The following is a 27165-nucleotide window of genomic DNA, read 5'->3' on the forward strand; positions in this document are numbered from 1 at the left end:
CTCCCCTTCTCAAAAACACAGCTCACACACCTCCAAGTTTCGTTTAGGGTTGTGGGGTTTTGTTTGTTTTTTATTAAAAGGCGGTTTCCAGATACCTAATCATTACTGTGCTGTTTGTGCATGACAAAAAAAAAAAAACAAAAACCCGGCTTTAAATACTCAAATACACAAGTCAAAACAAGCTGTTTCAAACTGCTCAGCAGTGCAGGCTCAAGCGCTTATTTGCAATGGCTTTGTACAATCAGTTCTACGTAGCGATGACCGTATATAAAGAATATAGTACATACTATTGTCTTCATCGTCAATTTACAAGAGAAAAAAAATAAATATTTTCCATTCTTATTATACATTAACACTTCAGTAGAAAGTTACAGCTATTGTGTTGGCATGACCTGCAATGTCAGGAGGAAAAAGGACATGCATACTTATCTATTAAGAACTCTAAACTATGACTTTGTAATAAATTACAGAGGATAGATACCAGTCAAGAGAATACCAATTATCTGAATTCAGTACATTTGTGATTCTTGCTCCAAGGTAAAAGCCAAAAATCTTGCTAAATACAAAAGCTAGTAGCTTGCATTGTGTAAATAAGACAAACCACTTATGGTATAGCCTTTTCTTCAAATGTTTGTGAATAAATAGGCTTGTGGTTTATTTTAGGCAAAAAAGATTAAGTTGTTGAGTTGGTCCTTGCATCCTTCACACATAACTAGCACCATAAAGATGCAAGGGCCTCAGCAAACACCTAAATTTCATGCTTAATAGATAAAGCATGCATTCTGTAGAGTTTGTGCATGGTACATATTCTGTCCATTAAGGTTACTGTGCAAAAAGAGATTCTCAACCACTGAAGATGTTTCTGTAATTCTGTTAAAATTATTAGCAACATTTGTAAAGTTCTGCAGGCCTGTGTGCGATTAATGAAAAAAAAATAAAAATAAAATAAAATCATACTTGTGGTTCACCCCTAATTGCTATACACAGGCACAGTACAAACTGACAAACGAGACAACAAAGGCAGCAGCCTAAATGTCCAATGAAGTGGGAAAAAAATGACTGCAGTTTACTAAAAAATATATAAATATTTTCAAATTGCACAAAGCTTTGTACAGGTGGATCTATCAGTGCAAATACATACATATATATATGTATATGAGGTACCAATTCATTCAGATCTTTTTATAGGCCAGATCTATTTATATGTATATTTATATCACAATCACTCTCTTAATTTCCTGTTGTCAGATAAATGCTACAGCTTGTCAGCCTCTAAAAAGTAAAATCAAAGTCAAAACAATTTTTCAGGATATTCAATATTGTAATTTGTATTCATTGTCATTTCCCTAAGATTCAAGTTTCTGAGCTTTCACTACTGAGACTGCTTCATTAATTTGTTTTTTAAAAGCACTAGCGTTAATTTTGTTTTTCAAGATTTGCCATGACTATAGGGGAAAGTTAAAACTCTATATGTAAATTGGAACAATAACTATAACTGGTTGAAGATTTTAACATTGTCTGAAATTTTAGTAAGTACTGTTAGGAAGGAGGAACACAGTTATTGCTATTTGGAGATTTTTAAAAATAAAATAAACCAACCTGAAAGCATAGACAGGACTGTTCCAATAGTGAAAATTTGCTAGATACAAAACAGCATCCTGCCTAAAATTAGTCATTTTGCATTTGAACACTCTTCAAGTTATCTACAGCTTTCTCTTCCAGGTAGCTATTATGACATTTACATGGAACTATGGATTTGAAGTGGCTAACAGTGGGACACACACAGCTTTTCAACTCTGGCAATTCTCTCTTGAGACGTTCCAGCTGCTCCACCTGGAATATATTTGGTTGCTCAGGATTTGAGTCATATATCCTGAATGAATGAGAAAAGAAAAAAACATTGATCAGTATAAACTGACAGCTGACAGAAATGTACACTAGATAAAGCAGCTGGGGGGGGTGTTAGGTATTGGTAAGTCTATAAGGACAGTTTGTTTGAGGTTAGTATCCAAAGTTTTGCTGTTCATCTTGCAATATAGAATGGTATTCCTTTTACACAGACTGATTAGTATTTCATTGGATATACTGAAAAGCTCCCCACTGGCATTTACTTACTTCATCTCCTGAAAAAACGTGATTTTACAGGTGGCACAAAACAGTAAGATCAGTGTTCCAGACTTCAAACTTAAAAGCATAAGAAATTTCAGAGCCCTGAGATTATTTGAACAGACTGATATACTACTTGTATATCACACTGAAAGGAGTTTATGCTTACTGTTTCAAGGAGTATTTCACCTCCCCCCAGTTCAGAACCACCTCTCTTGAATTACCATAACAATATTAGGTCAAGAGTGAAAACCAGAAAATCTGATCTTTCTTCATACCTAATGTAAATTAACTATCTACACTATTTCAAATAGTCTATCCTCATTTCAATTTCTTGTTTTCACACATGTAAGCAAACCTGCAGGATTTAAAATGTCACCTCACACAAAATCCAACACACATTTTGAGTCTGACAGTGACACTGAGCATAATCCTAACATTATTTTGGTGTAATTCATTATAAAACAAAAGCATTCATGTTCCTGTAACCGAACTATGGTACAACACCTGATCTCCCAACAGTAATTTCTAATATCAGCACGTTATTTCTATCCAAAATTTCCTTCTGGGCATCCAGTTGTGCATATACAATTTCAGGTATTGCACATCTCCAGGTTTATCTCCTTCAAATGAAAACTTCTGGAAGAAATCACCATGGCTTCCACCTTAGTCTTTTATGAATATTCATACCTTTCCTTATGATTCCTTCAAGAAATTAGTTTGGTTTTATTTCATCATCCTTTGTCCTTCATAAGTTTTCAAGGTATGTCCAAAAGGAATGCAGTGTCACAAATCAGAGTAACAGAGTGCTGTATGACAGAGTGCAAGCAAGGTGCCTTTTTACCCCAACAAGACAACTTGTGAACTGCTGGCAACTCTGAGACATCCAAAACAAAATGCAGCTCAAAGACCGATATAGTAACAGAATTCAAATAAGGAAACACTTCTACAGGAAATATTGATACGGATCACACTCTCTACAGACAATTTCTGTGACGAAAACTCCTCAGAGTGAGGATAAATGCTGTCTGTTTTTACGAAATTCAAATAGAAGGCATAGCAGTTCAATTACTTGCACAGCACCTATAATCCAACACAGGCCTAAGATATAACCCAAAATTGCCTTATGGAAGCTATCTGCAAAACAAAAGCCCTGCCTTCTTTCCAGGATGCAGGTAAGACCTGTGCTTTCTTGTCAGTTTACACATTATGAATTTCTCTATGCATTCAAGGCAAAGCACTGAAACTAGAAGACAGTTTTCTATACAAGTAATACACTTTAGGGACTAAGAACCTCAAGTCCTTCCCATCAGTTAGACATTAGAAGAGCAAAAGCACATTTCTAAGCACTTTGTTCCTAGAACATGGCTAAGCATGTTTCTAAGCGGCTTCTGGCAGGTATTTTATTAGTTCTTTACTACAGCATAAATTCTCCAATTCTTGCTTCATATTAAGTTCTTTTCAATTGGCATTTTGGAGGAATCCAACCCTCCAAACTCCTTTGAACCTGTTCACCAGAGCCAGTCTGCTCCAATGTGTATAGGGTGTTTCTTCCAAACCAAAAGCAGAGAAGACACTTTGAAGCACAGCTTGTGATTCAGAATTTCTTGTCCTCACTTTTCGTTCGGGGCCATGAAAGTAAGCCACCAGTTTGCAAAAACAGAGCACTGTTTCAGGATGTCTCTCAATTAATTATTTAATTACATCAAAATAAGTAACATCTCCCTATCCTTCATTCTTCAACAGGACACTTATTCGTAAGTAGCTATGCACCAAAGTTCCTCCATTCAACTTCCTATTAATGAGCAAGCTCCACAGAAGAGTGGGAAGAATCCTTTAAAAATTACTTTTTAAAATAAGCACTTTCTACAAAAGACTTGCAGGACATTACAGGATCATGCAGTGGATGTAAAACTGATGTGTTTAGCTCCTGTCAGGTGTTTCTGCAACCTCTGAAAACACACATGAGACAAAAGTCATCAGCACTGAAAAACTGTTTTCATGCTAAAGAGATTTTGGGAAGCTTTTGATTAAAACTCTTCATTTTTCTTTGCATCAAGGTAAACTCGAGTTTAGTTTAATTTGCAATTCACAAAATAGGGAAGACTTAGATTGCCATTGCGTAACATCTTAATCACTGAGCAGGTTAAATTATAAATCAACTAATAGTAGTGCAGATCCTTCATATATCCATGCTGTATTTTAAGTAACATGCAGTTTCAGGCAAACAGGGCAGCGCAGATTTAGACAGTCTTCTGCTTTTGAGAAGTGTTTGGAATGCTTTTGCCTTGATTGCCAGCTAAATTTGTGTTCAATTTTGGGAAGTTACTAATACCAATCAAGCACAGAGCTTTCGTCCAGAGTCCACAAATGCAACATGCAGCCTAAGAAAGCTCTCATGGAAAAGCTCTCAGCGTAAGAATTACTGATTTAGCATTTTTATGCAGTTGTGCGTATTATTCAACAAACAAAATTCAGATCATGTAAAGTGAATGAAAAAAAAGACAATGCAAGTGTAGGTTAGCACCCAGCCCCTCTCCACGTTGGTATTTAATATACAGCCAACAGGTGTAAAAACATAAGACTGCATTGCTTTTACTGAGTTAAGTATTTCCTGGACTGTTTACAAAGCTTACCCAGGAGAAAAATACCAGATAAATCACCCCACAAATCCTGCTTTAAAATTCATCATTTTTTGCCAAGCCAGAGAATTTCACTACAATAAGTTAAAGTTTCTTCTCTAATTAAAATCTAAACATCAGACTAATAGAGCATTTTAAGGATGAGATTTCTGTGTAGACAGAATATACCCAGTCATGCACATAAAGTATTCTTCTGTATAAGGGCCCAAATAAAAGCCTGAAGGCAGAGGTGGCACCTTTCTGTAGATTGTCCTTTTAATATAAGGAATTTGGTTACTTTAAACACTGAGATGAAACCAGTTGAACCACAGGAAAATAGTAGAGTATCATCCCAGCAACAGCACCAGAACATCCATTTGGTGTAATGTCTTTGGGTATATCTAATAACCTGCAGCCCAAGTGGAGAAAGGACTGGATGGGGGGAGAGAGATGTGTGTGTTCTTTCCTCTGCCCCAGTGAGATCATTCTTTTAATATTGTTGGCATTTGTAAGCTTCCCAGATTTAGTCTTGCAGCTTTTCTTCATGCAAAGCAAAGTCAGAACCCCCTACCTGCATTTTTTTTTTTTTTTGCCCCGTGCTTGATATCACCAACTTTTGGTATTCAGGACACAGTGTTTCTGCCATCTTCACAACTGGCTACATTGTTTTGGCCAACTCTACATGGATGATTAAAGTTTGGAAAACACAGCTTACAGAAGTTATCTCTATGCAGACAGTTCATTATCTCAGAAATCACTACTGCATACAGTAACTAAGGGCCATGTGAAAGCAACCAAAAATTCACTAAAATTCCTCTTTTCTCTTTCTAGCTTATTCAGATAACTAGCACTTAAGATAGTGTAAGTAAAGGTCTAGTAAACAGCAACACAGAACACCAGGCACAGCAATTTTTGATAAATATCTGGACTCAGCCATAAATCCAGAGAACAAAAATTCTGCAGAAACCATGGAAGAAGCATGCCTTGATTCAGCCCTAGAAATATTCTGGAATTTGAAGACACAATAATAGCATGAACTGGCTTTACACTAATAAACAGATTACTGCAGTCCCTACTTATTTCTAGACCCTGAAACAGGTAAGTACATCTCTCTCTCGAGTTCTGCTTCACAGTAGTTTTAAATACATTTATTTCTAAACCTCAAACAGCACAGGAATATGGATGTTTCCTCCATACCTATTTTAACTCTTAATATCAACTTCATAGTCTCAAATGATCTGGAAGATTGCCTCTTTACCCAGCAGCTCCAAGTGGGAGTGGAAACACTTGCTGCCAGGTTTTACTTTTTGACATTCTGTCCAGGACTTGAAAGTGCCACCTGCATTTCAAAGTGTCCAGCTTGAGATATCTGATGCAACTTTCAGAAAGTGTCATATTTCTTCTAAAGGGACCTATATTAAGACTGAATTTAATCAGTAACTTTTGAAAAGTAATTAAGAATTGCAAAGGAACATTCTACAGGAAAAGAGGGGAAATAGCATTTCCCTGCAACAATGATACTGAAATAAGATAATTGTTTGCTACTCAAATTGCAGTTTGCAACTTGAAAAACGAAAAAAAAATGCAGAGCAGAACTAGAGTTTTTAAATAGCCTTGGAATTACTACTAATTCTGGGGTTCCTCTTAATAAAGTGGAAAGATGTTAAAGTGCCAGGGATACACGGGGCAGGCAGCGAGAGGAGAGATGAACACTACTAAGAATTTAAATGATCTAAATAGTGCAGGGAAGTTAAGAAATTTTTCTTCAGTTAAATCCACAAGGGAATTCAGATTTCCAACAAGTTGGTTAGTTGCCAAAAGGTGAGCTGAAAGGTGTTCTGTTATCCTACTACAACTTAAAACACACTGAACAGTACATAAGGGACCATAAGACGACAAGGAGCAGACTTGTAGCCTTGACAGCAATGCAACAGCATTTAAGTAGTGTTGAGTATCTGGAGTAAGAAAAGCAACATGAAGTCAGAAATGAGGCTGTCACCTTCTTAATTTTTTTACCATAGTACTGAATGTGCATTGCACATGGAGAAATTAGCAACTCTGGAAGACTGGATTAGTAGACATCAGATGAACAGACATTTTAAGCATATTTTACACAGCAGTAATTGATTAAAACACCCCACCTATTCATGAACCAACAATGTATTACTTTAAGTTATGCACATAATAGGATCCAATCTCATTTCTCTAGGATTGTACATCAAAGAGTCAGAGTTTCATCTGCATTCTACTCCAGAGATAATTTTCATCAATTAAAGGGGCCCTCAATCATGAGTTTTAGAAGAGATACAACACACAGCAATGTTGTGGCAAGAAAGAGGACTTATGTTTTAATGTCTTCAGTCTGGATCTGATCTCCAGTGTAAAAATCTAGTTATTCTTTTTTACTGTCAAAGAACAGGAGACACTCTACACAGTACAAGAAGTGAGACCTCTGGCAAAGCAGAGAGGCAATGGATCCACCACTCTGGAAGGACTCTTAACAGTCAAGAACAGATAAAAGAGAGTTAACCTTTTTTTTTTTTTTCAATGAGAAGGAAAGAGCAAACCTTATTTGATTTCTTGCCTCTAGATATGTTAAACTGACTCTCAGTTTTCACTTTATAAAACAGAGTCCTTGACAATTATTAATCCCTTTCCTCCCTTTTTATTTTTTCAGGTAAAACAATATGCAAAGCAATATCCTTACTAAAGCAAAAGGCTTGAAAGTCTTCTATAATTTGACACTTTAGTTACACTTACTGCTTTCCCAATGACATTCTTTTTCATCTATCAGAATTTCTAATTTAATACAGCTTCTCAAACTAGTCATCATCTTGTAATAATGAATTTCACATCTTCAGTGACAAATGAGCTAAAACTTTTGGTGTTTGTGAAGAACTTAATAACACAACAACACTTTTGTTCAAATATTCACCATGATATTCCGATGACCACCTGAATTGTCTGGAAATAATAGAATAGCTACCTTCTATAGTGACTAATTCAGCAGTTTGCCCTGGAGTCCCTCCAAGATAATTTTAATAGGAAAAATGGTGAATTCACAGCTTTGAAACACAACAGAATGTTTGCAAAACTTAAGTTAAAATTATTCACTTAAACTGTGTTAGCTATTTCCACAGTTTAATGTAGAAAGCTTAAGCTTTCAGGCAAACCATTAAATAATATTGTCCTCATCATATCATGTACATAACTTAAAAACTATCCTCAGAAATATCAGTAGCACCTTAAATGTGTGTGCCATGCACTATTTCTTTAAAGAACCAAATTACATTTATGTTAATCTCAGAACAAACAAATTATTTCACTTCATTTATACAGCTGAAAGAGTGGGAATAAGTGTTAGACTTGTTCTTGATCTGGGTTTATGGGCTTCTTGTACTTCCAATACAAGAAGGAAGATATTCTGCACCCAGTCAACCAAGAAGCAATGTGACATTTCACTGGAATCAAGACACAACAGTTTCTAAGCTCGATGATGATTATTCATAAAAGCTATAATTAAATACCTGTCATATATCAGCCCATGAACACCATATTCTCTCAACTTCTTCCTGTTGTCTGGGTCATTTGCATCATCGCCCCATGAAAAAATAACTAAGCCCTCAGATATGGCCCGTTTAATAAACGATGGATTCCTCAGCAGATCTTCAGAATGCACATTAATTCCCTGAAATACAAAAGACTTCAGTTAAAATTCATGTTTCTGAAACACATCAGTTTTTTTAATCTTTGACACTTGCAGCTCCTTATGATTTCATCCATAATAATAAAAAATAATTTATACAATTAGAGAGTTTATTGATAGTGCTATTTTTAAAACACTCTATTACGACATTTGAAACAATGGACATTAATTTGGCAGTTACCCAACTTTATTGTATTTCTTTCATGAGGTTAGTTGTAATTTTTAAGTGTTTGTGTGAAAAATGATAGATTTAAAACAAGGAGTAATAATTTAGTTTCATTTTACCACAGAGTAGTACCAGAACTTGTGTCAGCTTACCAGTAAGTTTTCAAACTGTGCAAAAGTAATGGCAATTGGAGTTGTGCGAGATCTAAGGTCCATAAGCTCTGGATAGAGTTTGGATTCTCCTTGGGTGAGAAATAACACAGGATACTTGTTTTGCTTATGCCGAATCCTGTTAGAAATAAAAAGTTCACAAGTAGGAAATGAAAAAAAAAAGCAGGGGAATTCAATTTTACTGTTTTGAGTGGAATTCCTCTCTGTGCTGCACGTTCTTCTAGTTCCTAGCTGGTGCTATGAAATGGTACTACAGTTTAGCATCAAACTGTGTGACAAACTGCTCAAATTATTTATTTCTTTTCCCATTATTAGAGATTAAGATTAACACGCAGTTTGAGGGAAGCTTGACTTAATGTTGAACTCAGATCCACATCCTCAAAAATCATTGAAGGCTGTTTAATTCTGTAATTTTCTTCTTAAATGCAGGTTAGAGTAACATGAAGATCCATGATAAGAATTTCTAAAGATGGTTAATATCAAGAACCTAACCTTGCTAATGTATTTTTCAACTTAGGTACCAGTACACTGGTATGAAATGACAACAGGTAGAAGCAAAATTTTGAGATTGGCATGTCGTTACACACTTGCTTCTTAACCCTTTTATCAGTACCTTGACTTAAGTTTTGCCTTGCCCATTGACTCTTCAATGGTATTTTCATCAGTGCAGCATGAAATGAAGCTTCCATAACAAAGCTTTCTTTAACAGTGCTGAGGCACTTCTGGTTACCAAGTACTGCAGCACACTTTTAGTTCCTATGTATCCCACCAGTTCAACTCCTATTCTTTTTCTGTGCCCCAATACCTTCAATGTGAAATTCCACAAAAAGCAAAGTAAACCACTTAATAAAAACCACAAAGAAAACCTAAACCAAACATGGGCAACACAAAGTTCTTTTGTTTTCTGTCCTTTTAAAAAGGCAGATACGGTGAAAAATTGTAACAAGACCTGGAGCACGACTAAAAAAAAAACTTTGGGATACCAGAGGAAACCTTGACCTTTTTTGTTGTGTCAAGAAAGAGTGAAGCATTCAGGAAGGCACTTGACAAAAATATCTATGATTTAGTTCTCCTATTTGATTTTTGAGTCATTTCTGATGGCAAAGTGGTCTCATTTCAGTTCCTAACTATTTTGGCACCCAAAGTTTATGTCTAAGTAAAACAAATTGTTATTTGTTCCTGTTGGGTATTCTTATGCACAAAGTAAATTATACCCAAAAAAAAAAAAAAAAAAAGAGAGAGAGAGAAAAAGAAAATACATAATTTATCTTCTTAACTTACATTGTACAAACATCTGCATGAAAAGAAGAAAATACAATTCTTCTTCTTCCAGCATTCATCAAAACAGTTTTTAGAATAATATCTAGAAAAAGGTTCATATCAAAGTAAGTTGACAAGTTGCCATCCCACTGTCCATCCTAGAAAAAGAAAGAACAAGCTTCAGACATTTAAATTAGTGGTTACTGAAATTATTTTAACCAGCAATGTTTTTCATTCTACCTGAGCAAAACTGAAAATTTAGTTTGCCAGTTCGAATACAGAAACCAACCCTTCAGTCTGCTGAATGTTAGTTACAGCTCTACAGGACTGACAGTCTGAGGGGCAGCTGAATTCTCACAGCAAGAAGATTCAGTGAAAAATTCATTGTCCCCCTGTCCAAGGAAAACATTTCTAGGAAGCCTGTGCTAATTTTTAAAATGCAAAGGATTTCTCTGAAATATAATGGAATTTCTTGAAAGACCACCAAAACCTATAGCAGACATTCTCTGTTGTTATTTCTAAATGAACACAACCCTGCGACCAGGAAACAGTCGCTTGTATTACTGCACCATGTCAAATTACAAGCTTTAGCTGTCAAAGAATTAAAGTAAATCACAAGAACATTCATTTACCCTTTGCTGGGAGATCCATTTTACTTCTATGTTAAACCCAACATCTTCAGAAACAGACTCCAGGACCTGAAAAAAAATTCATTATGAAAAGACCCCACAGTAAAGGACACAACAAAGCACTGAAGGTCATTTTTGGGAGAATACATTGGAATTTAATGCCAATGGTGTCTAACAGTAAAATGAAGCCCCTCAAGTTTTTAACGTAAGAAACATATACACCCTTTTTTACTCTAATTTCAACTTAATAAATGCATATAAATGGATAAAATCTTAAGGACAAAATTCTGACAAGGCACAAATGCAAGTCAATTCACTTTAATACATGTAAGAAATGCCCCATTTGTACTCCTAAAGAAAAAATGGGGTTTATTTCTCCAGAAAGATACATAAACACATAGTCCTAAGTACAAAATCCATGAGCTTGCCATCATCATGATGATGATGATGATGATGATAAAAAAAAGTTCTTTCATGTGAAGTTCTTGTAAAGAATTATCTTTAAGGCGACTCCAACTCAAAGGTGAAGGTCACACAGTCATGAATATCCGAGGATGTATTCCTCTGTGGCTGGCTCTGCTAGATGGTCAATACTGTGTGATGAACTGCCTAAGGCCAGGTGGTTGGTTTTTTTCAACATTAGAAACAATTATCAGTGCATTAAAATGCAATGCCCTTGTGTACCCTGAGCTATGCCACTTGAGTTCATGAATTAAGAAGCTTGAAATATCTGCAAACTATTACTTTTAAGCACTGAAAAGCCTCCAGTGGCCAGCAATGAAGCCCATATTCTCAGTTTCAACACTGATATCGGAGACCTAAAGCCAAAAATTAATATCCCTTGTGGGCAAAGTTGAAAATAAAACACATACTTTCATGTTTCACAGTCATCATTATCATCTATATTCCTTGTATATAAACCTTATATCATATATAAGGTTTGCTTACTCTTTGCAGTGAAGGAAATGGCTGGGTCTCAAAAGCAGAGTTTTCTTCCTCTTTAAAAGATGCTGGAAAGAAATATAAAATACTGAATCAAAGCAGATAGCAACATAATCCCAGTAATCCCAGCAAGAAAACTGTCTCAAACTCATAAGGCCCTTAGGACTGAAGAATGAATCAGGTCTACCTTTTGATTACCTACACCTTCCCTCTGACATACTCCAAAGATGGTGTTGGCAATTCCTGCTTTGCCCATGGGAAAAATTTTTTGACAATCATTTAAAAACTTGCCATAATACTGATCAGAAACGGCTTCTCCCATCCCTCACCACTTCACTCACTGAATCACACCCAGTAGAAGAAGCAGCCTTGCCTATCAAGGATTATTTATTTTATCTTTTCCTAGACTGGGAGGATGTGCAAGGTACTTTGACAATCTGCTGTCCCTATATTAAGCCAAAAGACACCCTACAACAGTTACCAAAGTTCTTGCTGGCAGTTCTGAAGAGCTGAAGTTAGAGGAGTCTAAGATGGAAACATTAGTAGCAACTTTGTAAATATATACTGATCTATACATGCACCTTCCACAATCCTTGCCTCCTCTTCTCAAGGGAGTAACTTCTGTTCAGCTATTTACTTCCCAGCAAAGAACTCTACAGCACACACAGAATTAACTAAATAAGCATTTAGAAGCGTTCAGGAGGATGACAAATGTGATTAGAACAAGCAACTGCAGCCACAGAATATATATAAATACATGGTAATGAAGCAATCAATCTCAAGACTCTTCCAAACTACTACGTACCATTCTGATCTTTTACTTTCAGGGCAGTCACGTGAGCCAGCTGAAGAACATAAGAGTAACATTAGCAAACACTCTACCCCCATAGAGATCTTCCTACATGCAAAATGTAACTAAATTTCCTTATGAACTAGTTTTTAAGTTTAAAGGTCCATTATAGACAGTTTTAGTAATCTGTAAAAGAACAAAGAAGATCACGTTTTTCTTTCAAAGTTTGTTTTAAAGATTTCAAGGAAAACATGCTTACTGAAAATTGAAAAAATACGTTCAAGGGTAAAAGCACACAGAGTATAATTCCACAGCCAGATGTGAAGAAATCTGAGTATTAATCTCTCCTCTGTGTTTAATCCAGTGCAGAGGGCTGACCAGTTTTATAATGCAGTCACATACTGAGACAGAATCAGGCCAGACACAGGGCCAACTTCCTCGCTCTATTCAAATCCCCCCTGCACAAAAAGGAGCAGACCAAGTAACTTTAAGTAAAAATGATCATATAGTTCTTGGATCAGCCAGATGCTTCCTTGACTGAGGACAGGTATCTCAGTGGGGTCTTGAGTGGCCCAGCCTCATCCCTTGATCCCCTTTTAGTTAGACAGGGCACTTCTGTTCAGAAGGTAGAGTAGTTCAACACAATCCCTCTAACATTTTAAAATCAGACAGACTTCGTGACAGATGTTTTTCTTCAAAGACTTCAAAGCACCGGCTTTCAACGAACCCCACCTTCAATTTCAACCTTCCTTATTTTTTAAAAATTAACATTGTTAGCATAATGATATGAATCTACACAAGCTGTCAGACCACCTTTCTAGAAGATGCAAGTAATGGAATTTATTCAAGTTGTAACTGTGCTGTAGAAGTATTTTTCTTGGAATTAGCTCATTGTTCTAGTCACACGATTTTTAGAACTGTGCTCTCCCAAACTGTCTTTAGTTACTCCCAAAAACTCTAAGTTTCATACACAATTTGAAATTCTACACACAGCATATTGTACTAGCCAAAGTAACAATACCTTCAATAACTGCAGTTGATCAAATGTAAGTTCTTTGACTGCAATCTCAAACAGTTCCAAAGGCTCTGTATCCAGTTTCTTTGAAGAGAAACAATACATAATTAAGCATAACTGAAAACTACAAAAAAGCCTACATGCTTTTAATACCATGACATTAAAGAGAAAAAATAGTTGCCTTTAATTGACAAAGATACAAGTTATATCTTAATAAGATGATCAGTTTTCAGGAGACAACAGTCACTTAGAAGCATAGAACAGGTGTCCTTTTGAAAAAAACAGGATTTGTTTCACACAAGTCAGAGACTTTAAAGTTCTTTCTTCACAAAAAGTTAGTATATTTATTCTATAAAAACCTGATTGGTTAATCAGAAAAAAGATGTGCAAGTAAAGAAATGCAGTAAAAAATACTCCAATACTACTGCCTATCCAATATCACAGAAACTAATATAAAAAGACAAATGTCCTGGGGTGAAATTGAGACACTCACACTCTGCTGCCAAAATAAAGATCTGGTGTCAAAAAAATTTTGTCCATTTCTCACACTGAATATCTACTTCCCTTAGTAAAGTTCCATTTCCACAACTGTTCAAAACCAAGCTTTTTATAAACTGCAATATTGCAAAGGGTGTGAGACTTTGATGACACAAGACTTAGTGCCAAGAAGACAGGACAGTCTGCTCGTAGAACCTCTGTTCTAGCTCCTTTTCTTCTGACCCACTGAGCAATCCAAGAGTTCTTCAACCTCACTTCCACATGAGACATGAAGTATATTGTTTACCTCACAGTTAAGGAACAGAGCAAAATGCTTAAGTTAAAAAGGGTTAAAGAAAACGTTTTTTAAAAAAAATAATGAAAGCCAGGCCATTTTTGGCTAATCAAACTCCCTAAATGAAGGAGATCCTTGTTTCTTCCATTTTTCTGCTGTCCATCTACTGGGATCCAAACAAAGCAGACTTTGGTTTGACATAAAGAGTTATGAGTACACAACTACTTAAGACAAGTAAACATTTAAGTGTCAGTAGGAGAGAGAAATCATGCTGAGAATCACACCAACTCCCCCTCAAAAAGAAACAAAAAGAAGTTGTTTTAGACTGCTCTGGCAGTCTAAAACAGCCCCCCAGGCACTACTGAACATAGTAGAGTTGCCTGCTTTGTTTCCTTCCATATCCTAAATTTATAAGAAAGTTAAATGATAAATATAATGTTGGCTTGAGGAGTGCCAAAGAAACAGCGCATCTCAAAAGCTCTTGCTACAACATCAAAAGGAAAAACTCAACTTCCCTGCTCTACTTCATGCACAGAGTAATGCTGCATATTTCTTCCCATTCCGTCCTTTGAGTCTCCAGAATTATTTCTATGACAGCTTGGCATTTCGGTTTCTGGAATGGTCATACTTATAAATAAAATACAAATGCCATCATCTTTACCTTTTTCATGGCCATGCAACATGTGAGATCGTGGTATACAATAGGCACATGGTCTTTAGAAAGATGTACATCAAATTCCACATATGCTGCTCCCTATAGAAAATTGAAAACCACACAGAACAAAACAAAAAAAGCATTACTACTTATGCACAAGGACTACAGAACTGCACACAAGTTATCCAGGACCTGTAAATACTGGACCTCACACAGAAGCTGAATTCAACTGGTTGTTACCAGTTAAGTTATGCTCAGCAGCAGATTAATAATGAAAAAAAGAATCATATGGGAAAGTATTTTAATTACCATAATGCAGCTCTAATACATATATATATCTTGCTTAATCTTGTAAACCCTCTAGTAAGATTCAAGTATTGTAAACCTGGTTTCAGAGAAAGGTTAAGATGATATTTTTAAATACAGATGTTTAAAACATACATGCCTCTGCGGTGTCCTTCCTCCCTCCTCTCCACCACCCCACCAAGAGACAAGGGATGGTTACATATTGCAAAGCTTTAGGGAGACATTGCATATAGCAACGAGCTTCTGGAGTCACTAGTGAGTAACACAACAGAAGTGTGTTATATATGCAAGAGCAGAAATAGCTGCATCCAGTATTCTCTTGTCCTTTTCAGCTGTATGTTATGAGCTTAAAAAAAAAGGGAAGAAAGATCCAAGAGCTCTAAGTACAATCTTTTCGAAAAGAGGGAGGGCCGGAAAGAAAGAGAAACACACAATAAGAAGCTTGGGTTTTTAGTTATTTTGACTGTCTGCAAATCATTCCTTTGAAAGGCCTCCAAGTATACCATCCTGACTCACACTTTTCCAATCAGTGCAGAGAGAAAACAGGACAGGTTTTTTTCAGCACTTTTCTCAGCAGAAATATTTTTAGAGCGGTGGCTTTCAGCCCTCTCAATCTGCAAATATTTGAAAGCTCTTTTCTGGTGACGCTGCTACTGACTTCCTAGTAAATCTCTGCCTCACAGGTACATTTCTTGTGGGCTTTTTAAAACCTGCCTATAAACCTGCATGTCACACCCAGAGATTAAGAACCACTGTTCAAAACAATTTAGAAGCTACAGTCTGCTTTTGGTTTGCAGTCAGTGCATGTTCCAGTCACTGTGTTCAAATTATACTCTTCCTTCAAAAGAAGAGAAAGCTTTCAGCTGTGACTCTTGGGGAGTACTCCAGAATCAGTAGCCAATTCTGCTCCTGTGCCTTTAAAGAAACTTCAACAGACATTTTGCAAGAACCTGTATTAATACCACTAAGGTATAAAGGCTTAGAAAAGATGAGTTAAACAGCAGGTGATCTCTCAGCACCATGTGACTGTGAAAACAAGAGCCAAAGAACCTCTGAATGTACCTCGGCCTCCAGTTACTCTGCTGCACTAGACTGTCTAGATCAATCTTACCACAGAGCACTTCAGCGATCAAGACTGCTGGAAGGAATAAAAGTGACCACCTCAATCACAGAGTTTAGGCACATGGAGCTGTAGCAAGCACCAAAACAAAGGACTGTTCTATTCTATCAGCTCAGCTCCCAGGTCACATTTTCAGACACCAAGTTTTGCTACACAGCAGCCTCTGAGAGAGTGCTTGGGAGAGTCTCAGCGAGAGAGTTTGGCACCTGCAAGTTACGCTGACAGACTCAGGTAGTGCCAAAATTTTATTCATTTGTTCAAACTTATTCCAACCCTATGTCTCTACAGGACTGAGATTAAAATTCTCTCTGTAGTAGAACATATTAAATGGAAGAAGTTTTGCCTTTTTTTTTTTTTTTTAAGAACTTGAAAATAAAAGTTTAATCTAGCTATTATTTCCCACTACTCAGGGAACTTCCACAGTGATTTGACATAATTTAACATCAGTGGAATTACCACCCACTATACTGAATCATGGACATTAAGCATACAAGCCAACCTAGTTTAAACTACAGGTACCACAATGTGTGAAAATGTGTGTACATACATGACTAGCAGCATTCCTCAGAGAGGCAATGGTGTTCTCTTGAACTTTAGCAAGTCTGAAATAACAGCAAATAAAAAGGTGTTGTTAGATGCAGCACAGCACTGAAGTCCACTGAAACAACAGAAATACAAAACAAAACAGTTTTTGTTTTGGAGACCACTCACATTTCATATTGAAGTGACTTGAATGACCACAGGCTGCAGCTTTTTAAAATGTCCGCTTCCTGAACTGATGTCAGTGAAACAAAACATAATTGCCCCGGATCAAAACAGAAACAAACTTACTTAGCTGTTGTTGTAGAGTTTCCTGCTCCCCTGTGTCCAACATCTAGAGTTGTTCTTGGTTTCCAATATTTTGCATATGAAGCCTTCATATCACAAGTGTATCCCTGGATCGGTTTAATAACTATGTAGTCCACTACAAGAAAAACACCAACACTTCCCATGTCAACAGATAATGGATCACTTCAAGTAAAGTTATCTACATCTGTTGTTTGTGTCAGCTGTACCTCTAACTTTTCCAATTGTCTTCCTTGGGTTTCTGCTCATAATAGCAAGTGTAATAATTCCAGCACTCTTCCCAAGTTCTTCAATTGTTGATGACAGGAGGCAGGCAGAACCTACATGGCCTGGGAGCGCATCACCTTGTACTACCTTCTCACCTAAATTTTCCTAAAAATGAAAAGAAAAACAAAACAAAACAAAAAACAATCAAACCAAAACACTTACTGTTATATGTAGGTGAGAATTCTAAACAAACTCTTCTTCCTTGCTCCTCAGGAAGATACAAACAGGCACTGATGTAACAAGTCTCTTGTGCATTCAGAAAATGCTACTTTCAGACTGAAATTGTTTAACACAATGTGTTGCAAATTACTACCAGTAATATGAAAATCTTGATGGAAATGTAAAAAACTCACAGTTGTCTTTGAAAACTTAGATTTGACAAGCTTTTCAGGTCAAAACTGCATGCATGAAATAGTCTGTCTTCTAAAAAGCCCATGTCATATTTAGAACAAAAATTAACTGGAATAACATACATGCTTAAAATAACTTGGTATTCATTTCCAGGGAAGGGGAAGGCAACTGATACGTAGAACATGCACTTGACCATAGTCAAGGAACTATGTAGACACTTTACAGTTATAAGTGTAAGTGATTTTCAGACCAAAGAGAGAATGCTTAAAACCTTCTTCTGCATACACAGTACAAAGAGATAAAAAAGTTGTTTTCTTTTAAAATGGACTCTGAATATTAGGATCTTTCGGGGGGGGGGGAAATACAGTGCAAAATAACAGATAGAGCAATGAGAATCCAGGTTCAATTTGCACTGGTTAGTTCAGAGAAATCTCTTCTGCTTATAACATAAAAATTTAGATTAAATAATTGTGATATAACTAGTTCATATACACATTGTTCAGGATCAAGTAGGAGCTGCAAAACTTAGCTCTGGTAAAGGGATAAATATCAAACCAACCTAACTATAATACCACACACAGAGATTTGAGTCTAATTTGTACTGACATCTAAATAAGCAGAACTGAAAACCTTTCTGTGCTATTAAGGAGACTGATAAAACCTTTCTGCAAAATGGGCTGGGAGCCAATAGTCTCATACTTGTGTAAACAAATCCAGCAGATCCAGTAATATCAGGCAGTGGCCCTGTTTCAACAGTGAAACCATCACAATAATTCAGTTTAATTCTCAGAGGCAGACTGGAGCTGCTTCTTAGGGGTAAATAGACATACCTCAAAAAAATCAAAGATTAATTCCAAGTTATCAGGCTCCATGGTTTGTATTGTGTATTCTATCCATCGGTCTGGCTGCAAGGCATAACCACAGTCTGGCTGAGTGTGTCGACATTTATAGTCATTATTACTTATTAAGGAGAACTCCACAGTGTTTGCCATTTTCTGAGGTACAGTAGGGGATGTTTTCTCTTGGCCCTCTTCATCATCCTCATCTTCCTCTAGGCCTTCTAGGGTCAATTTAACCCTGTTCAACCAGAAATATGAAACAAACGGTTAAGTCACAGAAGTTTCCTTGAAAATTATAAAGAATTAGAAAGAAGGTCATACAATACAGGAATTCATCTCAACTTCTCCATCTGTAGGACAGCATTACATGCAGTGGGTCCTCATAAGAGTGAAGAGTTCATAGCCCTTGCCTAAATCATACTTCAGTCAGATTTAAGTGCTCAAGTCACTGCTAAAACTTGAGCTTGGATAAATATGAAAATTGTCCTAATGGTCTGAGAAGCAGCACTTCACCAAACTATCTGGGCTGCCAAATAAATAGCCTTCTTCCACAGATTGAGACTGATACCCATAATGCCAGAAGGCTAACAAAAAGCACTGAAAACAGCAGTAATCATCAACATCAAGACTTGAACATTGGTGGCTGCTGCTAAACACACCCAGAACTTTATGTCTCTACGAACAGTGATAAGGCAGATAAGTACACTCTATTAGACATAAGTAATATAGCCTGAAGTAATTAAGTCCCTTGAGAAATCCTAAATGATCATTTAAACTGAATATAATTTCTGAAAAATTCTGAACTGAGAGGAATGAACCTCCCTATGAGATTCAGAATTATTATGCAGAGCAAACCTTCCACACAAAGTGAGTTATCTCAGTGACATAAGCTATAACAAGCAAGGAAAAAAGACAAAGCTCGGGAGAGTGCACTGTAAGTATTAATTCTTAATTATTAAAGTTTCCATTCATCAGAAGTTGGAATTGGTGGGAGGGGGTATCAAAATTGAAAAATGAACATTAAGAAATCAAGTATCACAGAATCATCGGATGGGTTGGGTTGGAAAGGACCTCAAAGATCATCCAGTTCCAATCCGCTGCCATAGGCAGGGACACCTTCCTAGGAAAGATAAGTTAAACAGTTTCCACTTGACAAGGCTGAAATTAACAGCAGAGAATTATGAAGTTCCATCCAAAAAGCAAGAAACAAAAAGACAAGCATGGAGTAAGTATTTGTGCTTAGATACTTCAAAAGTAGCCTAATAGTACACTCCTATTAGCAACCCAGAATTACTTTAAAGGTTACATTAATTAAGTAAAGAAGAAACAGTAGTATTGACAATTAACATCAGGTAAATTGCACACTGAGATGAGCAGGCTCTTACCTAAACCTTGATGTTTTAAATTTCTTCTTAGATATCAGTACAGGTGGTTTCTCAGAATAATGCAGACGTAATCTTATTTCTGTTTGACATGTCAGCCACCCAGCATCCACAGTTTCAATACCATCTGTCAAAAATCAAACAAAAGTAGTAGACACTTTAGTAACTTATTTTAGGGAGATCTAGACGGTTGAATATACAAACATAGAAATATAGTTCCTCTAATACCACCTTCCAGACAATCTCCCTTATCACTAGCTTATCCTAACAATATTTCAAGAGCAATTGTTGAGTGCATCCTTTCACCAGTGTTTCTGAACCACACAGAACAGAAAACAGATACTGCACTTCTAAGGGTATTAAACAGGAACAATGATTATGTGTACACTGTCTGCAGGAGAGCACCAAGTGTTAATTTTAAACACGCTATCATGGGCTAAATTAAGCCTCCAAAGGCAAACATAACATTCCTTTGTCCTGGGATCTCTCAATATGTGGAATAACACTGGGAACTCTGAAGATTCATAAGCAATTAGAGGCTCCCTGTTTCTGTTGAGATACAGGTGTTAAATGAGCTCACCAAAATCAATGCCAGTAAAGCTGTGTAAGTCTGCAGGACAGGGAATAGCAACAGTTTTGGTGGGGAAACAAAGCATGGAGGAGAATCCTCAACCTCACCATCAGGACAAGGAAAGCCTACAAGCAGCACGACCAGCAAGCACAAAGCCACCAAACCAGGTGCTGAAGCAGACCCCACAGTTTTGAAGAGTTCCCAGCTAAACCTCTGGTTTGATGAGGATATGAGGAGAAAGGGAAGGGCTTTAAGACAAGATGTATAAGATAAAGAGTTACCTTAAGTGTCACAGGATTGAGAGAGAGGAGGGGTCAGAAGTGCCAGAAATGAGACACATATGCACACAAGGTCTGGGCTGATAAGAGCCTTTTGGCAGTTACATGTCTAACTGAGGAGGCAGACTGTGTACATTCAGTGCCAGTGATAACGTCCTTCTGGGCATGAAGAGTTTTTCTAAGTTAGGTATTAAGAGAAAGCTAAGTCTATTTTGTATTTCCAAAAATATATGCTCATGACTTAAAACTTGCCAATTTCAACCTTTAACCGCATCAGAGTGACAACATTTCAACTCTTCTCAGAAGTCTTGTGTTAACAGTAGAAGGGATTAAAGCCTGCATGTGAATTCACAAATGCTGGACACAAAAATAACTGTATAAGCAGAGAAAACAATCACAGGCAAATCTTAAAACTTATGATTTCAAATATTTTTCAATTACACGACTTAATCTTGTTTAAATTAAATTTATGGTAAAGAGTAAAGGTCAATATGTCTCACTTACTATGGATTCCAAAGAAACCATCGTCAACAGTAATTTCATCTTCTAGAATTAAAAGGAGGGGAAAAGAATAAAAAAAAATCTAATTAGTATTCACATTTTAAAAAATCATTGCCAAGTTAAATTAATTCTACTTTTCCACCGCACTTCTAAAAAGTGTATCTAAAAAAGGCAAGAAAACTGAAACAGACAAAGAAGCATGTTTTTTGCAACCTTCTACAAAGATTTATCCCAACTTAGGCTTTTTCTTAGTTTCTGCAAGAAAAAACAGTCAACACACAGAATGCCATGTTTTACCTAAAGTAATCTGAACTGAGAAGAGCGAGAAGGTTGCATAATTTTCTGGTTTGCTGCAGTATTTTACTGATATCTACATCCTACTAGTATCTAAGATGCTTTACTTGCCAAGGTAATGCCAAGGACATTAAAGTTTCTTGCTAACATACAAGAAAGTTATCCTCCTGCACATTTATAGTTCAAGCTGTTAAATCAAGGGAGTCACGATTAAAATGCTTATTCTGCCCACATGACAGAAACCAGCCTAGCATGAAATATTCAAAACACTCAGGTCACACTCACTTTTACCCTTACCCTATCCAAAGTTTTAATCACTGAAATCTTAAGGCACTAAGGAAATTCACCAGCATTAACAGAACTGCAGTAGTCTAAACAAACCACACATTTCTCAAAACGTAAATCTTCACAGATTTTTGCCTCTACAGTAATTAATCCCTTTTTTTTTCCCTAAGAAGAATCATGGGCCTGACCTCATTTTTTAATAACCACAGCCAACAATTCAGGATCATAATGACCCAGTACTAACATACTGGGTTTGCTGCATTTTCTTAAAGATGAAGCACTGAGTACTACTTGTGGGGAAAAAAATAATACTCCTAACTATTTGGAATAAGATTATCTAAATATGAGAAAGTCTAGACCCTAGTACAGGATAGGCTGCTTCCCTTGTCAGTTACTGGTAAATATAGAAACAATCTTGCAGGAATAGAAACACACAACTAATTCAACTGAAATAAAAAGCAAAAAAAAAGGGGCAGGGGCAGGAACATGATCATGGTACTACACATGATTAAAAACCAGTTTATTTAATACCATCTTCTTTCTAAAAGACATTATTTGAAATCAATAAGTTTTTAACAGATGTGAAATAAACGTGGAGGAAATACTTTTCATATCCTAGCAAACACATTGCATAAAACATGCCATCCCATAGCACCACAAGAGACCTAAACTACAAGCTACTTTCAAAGGTTATTTCAGTCTCTCTCACAACTCCAGCTTTTTCCCTGTTCAGAAAAGCATTAGTAACTTCAAGTCTGCATGCCACCTTTTCTTCCAGAATAATACATTTCTACTAAATTGCCAGGTAAATAAGTCCATTCACATTTCTATTTACATCAATCCATTTACTTAAGGAAGCCTTATTAAAAATTTTTGGTTTAAAGTTTTACTAATTATTAAATAGTACTTAAACAAAACAAGCTTCACACCCTCCCCCCCCCATTTTCTCTAAAAACATAATATGGATCCTTAGTCTCAAAGAATTAAACTTACAGAAAATTATTACAATTCCAAATCAATAAAAAAAACAACTCACATAATCTTAAGGATGACAGCAAAGAATTTCAAATCCACTCCATTTTTAAGCCACTTACGAATACTTACATTTTGAGAGTAAGGCCCATGTCGTGCAAAGAAAAAAGTCTATACCTCCCACACATTAATAAATTTAAATATTTTAAAACTATACTTATCAATCCCTCTAAACCAGTGTGCAGCATATTAGTAATCTTATGCATATGCCTCAAACAGATGCAGTTGATGCCCATACCTAAAGGGGTAATTGATCGTGGTTGCAGATGAGTCTCCCACGTGTGAACTATGACTTCGCAGGGACCATCGATAGTCTGTAATTTAAAAGTTAAATGTCTGCAATAGTTTTATTTTTTTTTTTTTGGTTATATCTGATTTTCTACCCATGAACCTGTTTGGGATGGTCATGAACTCAGCTTAAGAGATTTAAGGAAGAAAAAGTAGAAGGAGAAGAAAGAGAGGGGAACAGAGACAGAGAACGAAAGAGAAAAAAGAAAACAGATCAGGCTTCTTATCCCTGCAACTTGCTGATGGCACTACCTGATGTGTTGCATTTACATATGAGAAAACTTGTGACAGTGTGACATGGTGGAGAAGTTACACGGAATTATTAAATCTTTACTGCTTACAGCTATTCCACTGGACTACCTTAGTGTCTCTGAACTCATTAAGGGAGCTTGCTTTTTTCTCAAGATACTACAGTAACAGTTTATGAAAAAACATACTCCACATCTCTAATTTCAAACAACATTCAGCATCTGCTCATGCAGGTAGCAGTTGCAGGGGTGGGTTCTCCTTCAAAATTTGCCTGCCTAATTCAAAGTCTGTAAACACCGTTATTTCAGTTGTGGTAGAGAAGAGCAAATTATTTAGCATCTAATCAAAACACAAATATTTGATCCAATCAGACAGCAATGAAGCCCTTGCAGTCTATTCCAGTTGGAGCAAGATAAATCAGATTCTTTCATTTAAAAAAAAAAAAAATTACTGCCCACCAGAAGAGTACATCTGTTGACAAACATAGCCAAGACTCAGAGAGAGAATCAGAACAGTAACTCAATCTCTTCTTTCAGAACAATTTAAGTTTGAAAAAGCTTTCTAGGTTAAAGCTTTCAAGTAACAAACACTTAATAGAAAGAACATGCCTGATTCCCAGCTCAGTCACCCTAAGAAGTTTCCCTTAGCAGGGTGTGGTTGTTAGTCTCAGAGGTAAAAACCACTGTCAAATAGCTGCAGTTTGTCATTTTGGTGTTTGGGCCTAAGTAACTCTTGATTTCCAAAAAGACTTGCTTCTATTGCCAAAGTTTTGCAAGCTTCAATTCCAACTTGCCCCAGCACTTCAGGTTCTTGTTTAAACACATTTCAGATCCACAGGGACATCCAGACAAGCTTCAAACTCAGTAGGGTAATTACAAAGTACCATAATGCTTCGTTATATTACAGCTCACCTAATAAACCCTTTACAAGCAGATGGGATTTCTTGACATATATTAAACACATTTAATCTGTCATGTTTTTGGATGAGTTAACAAACACCAAATATCTAAAAAGTGCTCAATAAGACAGGTTTACTGTGAGCCTTAGCTAAAGCAATTTTCCTAATGAGTTCAGAGGCATCCATACTTACGGGTCATGTCAGAATAAAATACATATGCTTAAAGTTATGTTTTAAAGACAGAATGCATGTAAATATAAATAAAGATACTATTGCTTTCAGTTTATTCCTGTTACAGGGCAGTTTTAATTCGCATTTTCTGACAGCTGCCACAGTGATCACCCTTAGGATATCTAGAAAAGTAAACGATGAGAGGTTTCTTTCCCTTTCTTTCACAGCACCTTCACACTTGCATTTTGCAATCACAGTTTCTAAAGCTGAAAACCATGTTTGCCATCAGGGAGGCTGCCTTTTACTAACACCATGCAGGCATGCAAGCTCTCCAACAGCAACTCCCATGAACACACACAGAACTCGTAGTTTGTGAACCCAGGGAATGCAAGTCAGTCCTAACATGGATTGTTTTCTTCAAAAGGTTTTTTTCCTTGTAAAAACCCCCAACATACTGCATGAAAATACCAGTTTATTTCTTACACTACTGTAATTGTCCATTTTAATTTTAGGTTCTAAAACGATGAATGAGAATTCAAATAACATTATCCCCAACAATAAGCACACCATGCTGGACACGTTCAGCAAAATTTCATCTCCTGAAAGGAATACAGTGGACTGATTGTGCATTTAATCCCAGGAACCCTCAACACTTTCCATACTAAGAAGAGCCAAGCAAAGCTACCTGGAAAAAAAGGGCAATGGATTAGAGAACAGGCACAACATGACCAAGAACCCTCTCAATCCCTGCTCAGATTATCTCTGAATTTATAGGCATTTAAATAATGTTTTAATTACACATAACAGAAGCCATTGTTAAAATGAGGTTAAAATACTGATGTAATTCCAGTGGCATATACTGACCACATTTGAAAGGCAGCCCAGTTCAGCAGCAGGAGTAAATGATGTGTCATCAATATTCATAGCATGGTAATGTTACCCAAAAAGAGATTCTCTGCTGGGACAGTCTTACAAGGGTATCTATCCAAATGTCACGTCAAGCATCTCAGTGGGCAGTACACTGAGATTATAGTAAATGGCACTGCGTGGCATGGATCTTTTTCTACTAATACAGACATTTATTTTTTTCAAAAGCAAACACAAAGATTACGTTGATTGATTTTTATTATCTGAACATCTGGTGCAATTTTAAAGCTTTGAAGGGACACTCAAAAGAGTTTTCTTCAAAAATCCAGCCCTCTTACATTACGAGAAGCCAGGGCTTCCCCAGTAGTCATTACAGACTTCTGAAATTAAGGGTAAAATGCTTATCTGGCATAATGTTCCAGAGGTTCAAAGCAACCTGATGCACAATCTGCATGAAGCGCTTGGGTGATCGGTATAATTAAAAAATGAAAACACTCCCATGAATGTTTAAATGATAATTTAAATGACAATCTGGGAGTTCAGTTCCAAAGTTCCTGATTCAAGGCAACACAACACAGTAGGCATCAGGGGAAAAAAAAAAACAACCAACCAAACAAAAAAATCTTAAGACCATCACATAAATGCATTTATCCAACTGCACTTTACTGATTAAAATAATATTCTACTTCAAGAGTATAAAACAGCTAAATTAGACTTAACTGCTGATGTTACATTTCTGACAGAAATCTCTTTGGATTTCTGTACCATGTAAGAGACAATAATTAAGCAAAGAACTAAACAATTAACAAAGCCATTCAGCCATCATAACTGAGGTGCAAGGCAACACAACACATCAGTCACCTGCCAGGAAGTCCTGAGCTAAATAGAGATTTTATAACTCTAGTATTTTGTAACAGTTTAACACACAATCTGCTGTCTAAGCACAGTCATGGCAGAGGTGTTCCTTTGTTATTATCAGGATAATTACGGGTTATTATTTCAGGAAAAGCATTTTTATATTAAAGAAATTACTGAGTCTAGGTCTAAGTTTCGCCTTTGTTACTACAGTCCAGGCACTAAACAGATTTATTTACTTACATTAAAAAAAGCAAATTTAACTCTCATTTGAAACATCTATAATTAAACAGCATTCTCACAAGCGTGAAAAATATTCCCCAATCCCCTTTTTAAAGTCCTTCTACATGCACAGATATTTCATACTTGCCTTGAAAGAAATAACCCTAACCTTGCATGCTTATTTACTGTTGGAAGAACAAATACAGAACAGTTTAACAGAATAAGGTATGTTCCTTACTAAGGTTTTCAAATATGACCCATGCAAATGATGCACGTAAAATTATTCTCCTAAAACATCAGATATAAAGAAGACAAATTCCAAACAAGGGTGTTTTTGGGGGGTCTCACTCACACCCCTCCATTTCTGCCTCCACGACAAACAGAAGGTATGTGTAGAATAAAACATAGGAAGATGCTCACAGTGAGCTAACTGGTACCAGACTATGTTTAAGGAAAGAACAAACTTCAAACAAAATAGTTACAGTCTTATTCCATCAAGTGTATGCATTTATTTTTCTTTTTAAATGCTTAAGCTGATTTTTATCATCAAAATATTTACAAAATAGTAGTATCTCCCAACATGCAGGAGCCAAGACCCGGTACCAATTTTATTATAATGTTCTTTGCACATATATTATTTGTATTCATGCAAAAATCCTATTAATTTTAATACTTTTTTTTAAAAACTGCTCCATTTACATAACTACAATT

At 36.3% G+C, this 27165-nt stretch overlaps 1 protein-coding gene across 3 annotated transcripts in view; it reads right to left on the minus strand.

The window, feature by feature from the left end:
* Positions 1-37: 37 nt before the first annotated feature.
* The window catches only part of GPCPD1 (glycerophosphocholine phosphodiesterase 1), a 43591-nt gene continuing 16463 nt past the window's right edge, over positions 38-27165 (minus strand). For 2 of the 3 annotated variants that reach the window (XM_050314332.1, XM_050314333.1), the window contains exons 5-20: positions 23143-23218; positions 21297-21338; positions 19947-20070; positions 18553-18799; positions 17314-17476; positions 17090-17222; positions 16806-16860; positions 14839-14931; positions 13412-13489; positions 12406-12445; positions 11607-11668; positions 10662-10727; positions 10051-10187; positions 8752-8887; positions 8255-8415; positions 38-1873 (exon numbers count right to left, since the gene is read on the minus strand). In XM_050314332.1, coding sequence (XP_050170289.1) covers positions 1669-1873; positions 8255-8415; positions 8752-8887; positions 10051-10187; positions 10662-10727; positions 11607-11668; positions 12406-12445; positions 13412-13489; positions 14839-14931; positions 16806-16860; positions 17090-17222; positions 17314-17476; positions 18553-18799; positions 19947-20070; positions 21297-21338; positions 23143-23218 — 1818 coding nt within the window. In that variant the 3' untranslated portion in view covers positions 38-1668. Of the gene's footprint in view, positions 1874-1916; positions 5406-8254; positions 8416-8751; positions 8888-10050; positions 10188-10661; positions 10728-11606; positions 11669-12405; positions 12446-13411; positions 13490-14838; positions 14932-16805; positions 16861-17089; positions 17223-17313; positions 17477-18552; positions 18800-19946; positions 20071-21296; positions 21339-23142; positions 23219-27165 lie in introns of those variants that run through there. The other variant, XM_050314334.1, reaches the window with a different exon arrangement.

The sequence above is a fragment of the Myiozetetes cayanensis genome, unplaced genomic scaffold (genome assembly GCF_022539395.1).
Source record: "Myiozetetes cayanensis isolate MyiCay16 unplaced genomic scaffold, myiCay2020 scf2-11, whole genome shotgun sequence".
Lineage (NCBI taxonomy): Eukaryota > Metazoa > Chordata > Aves > Passeriformes > Tyrannidae > Myiozetetes > Myiozetetes cayanensis.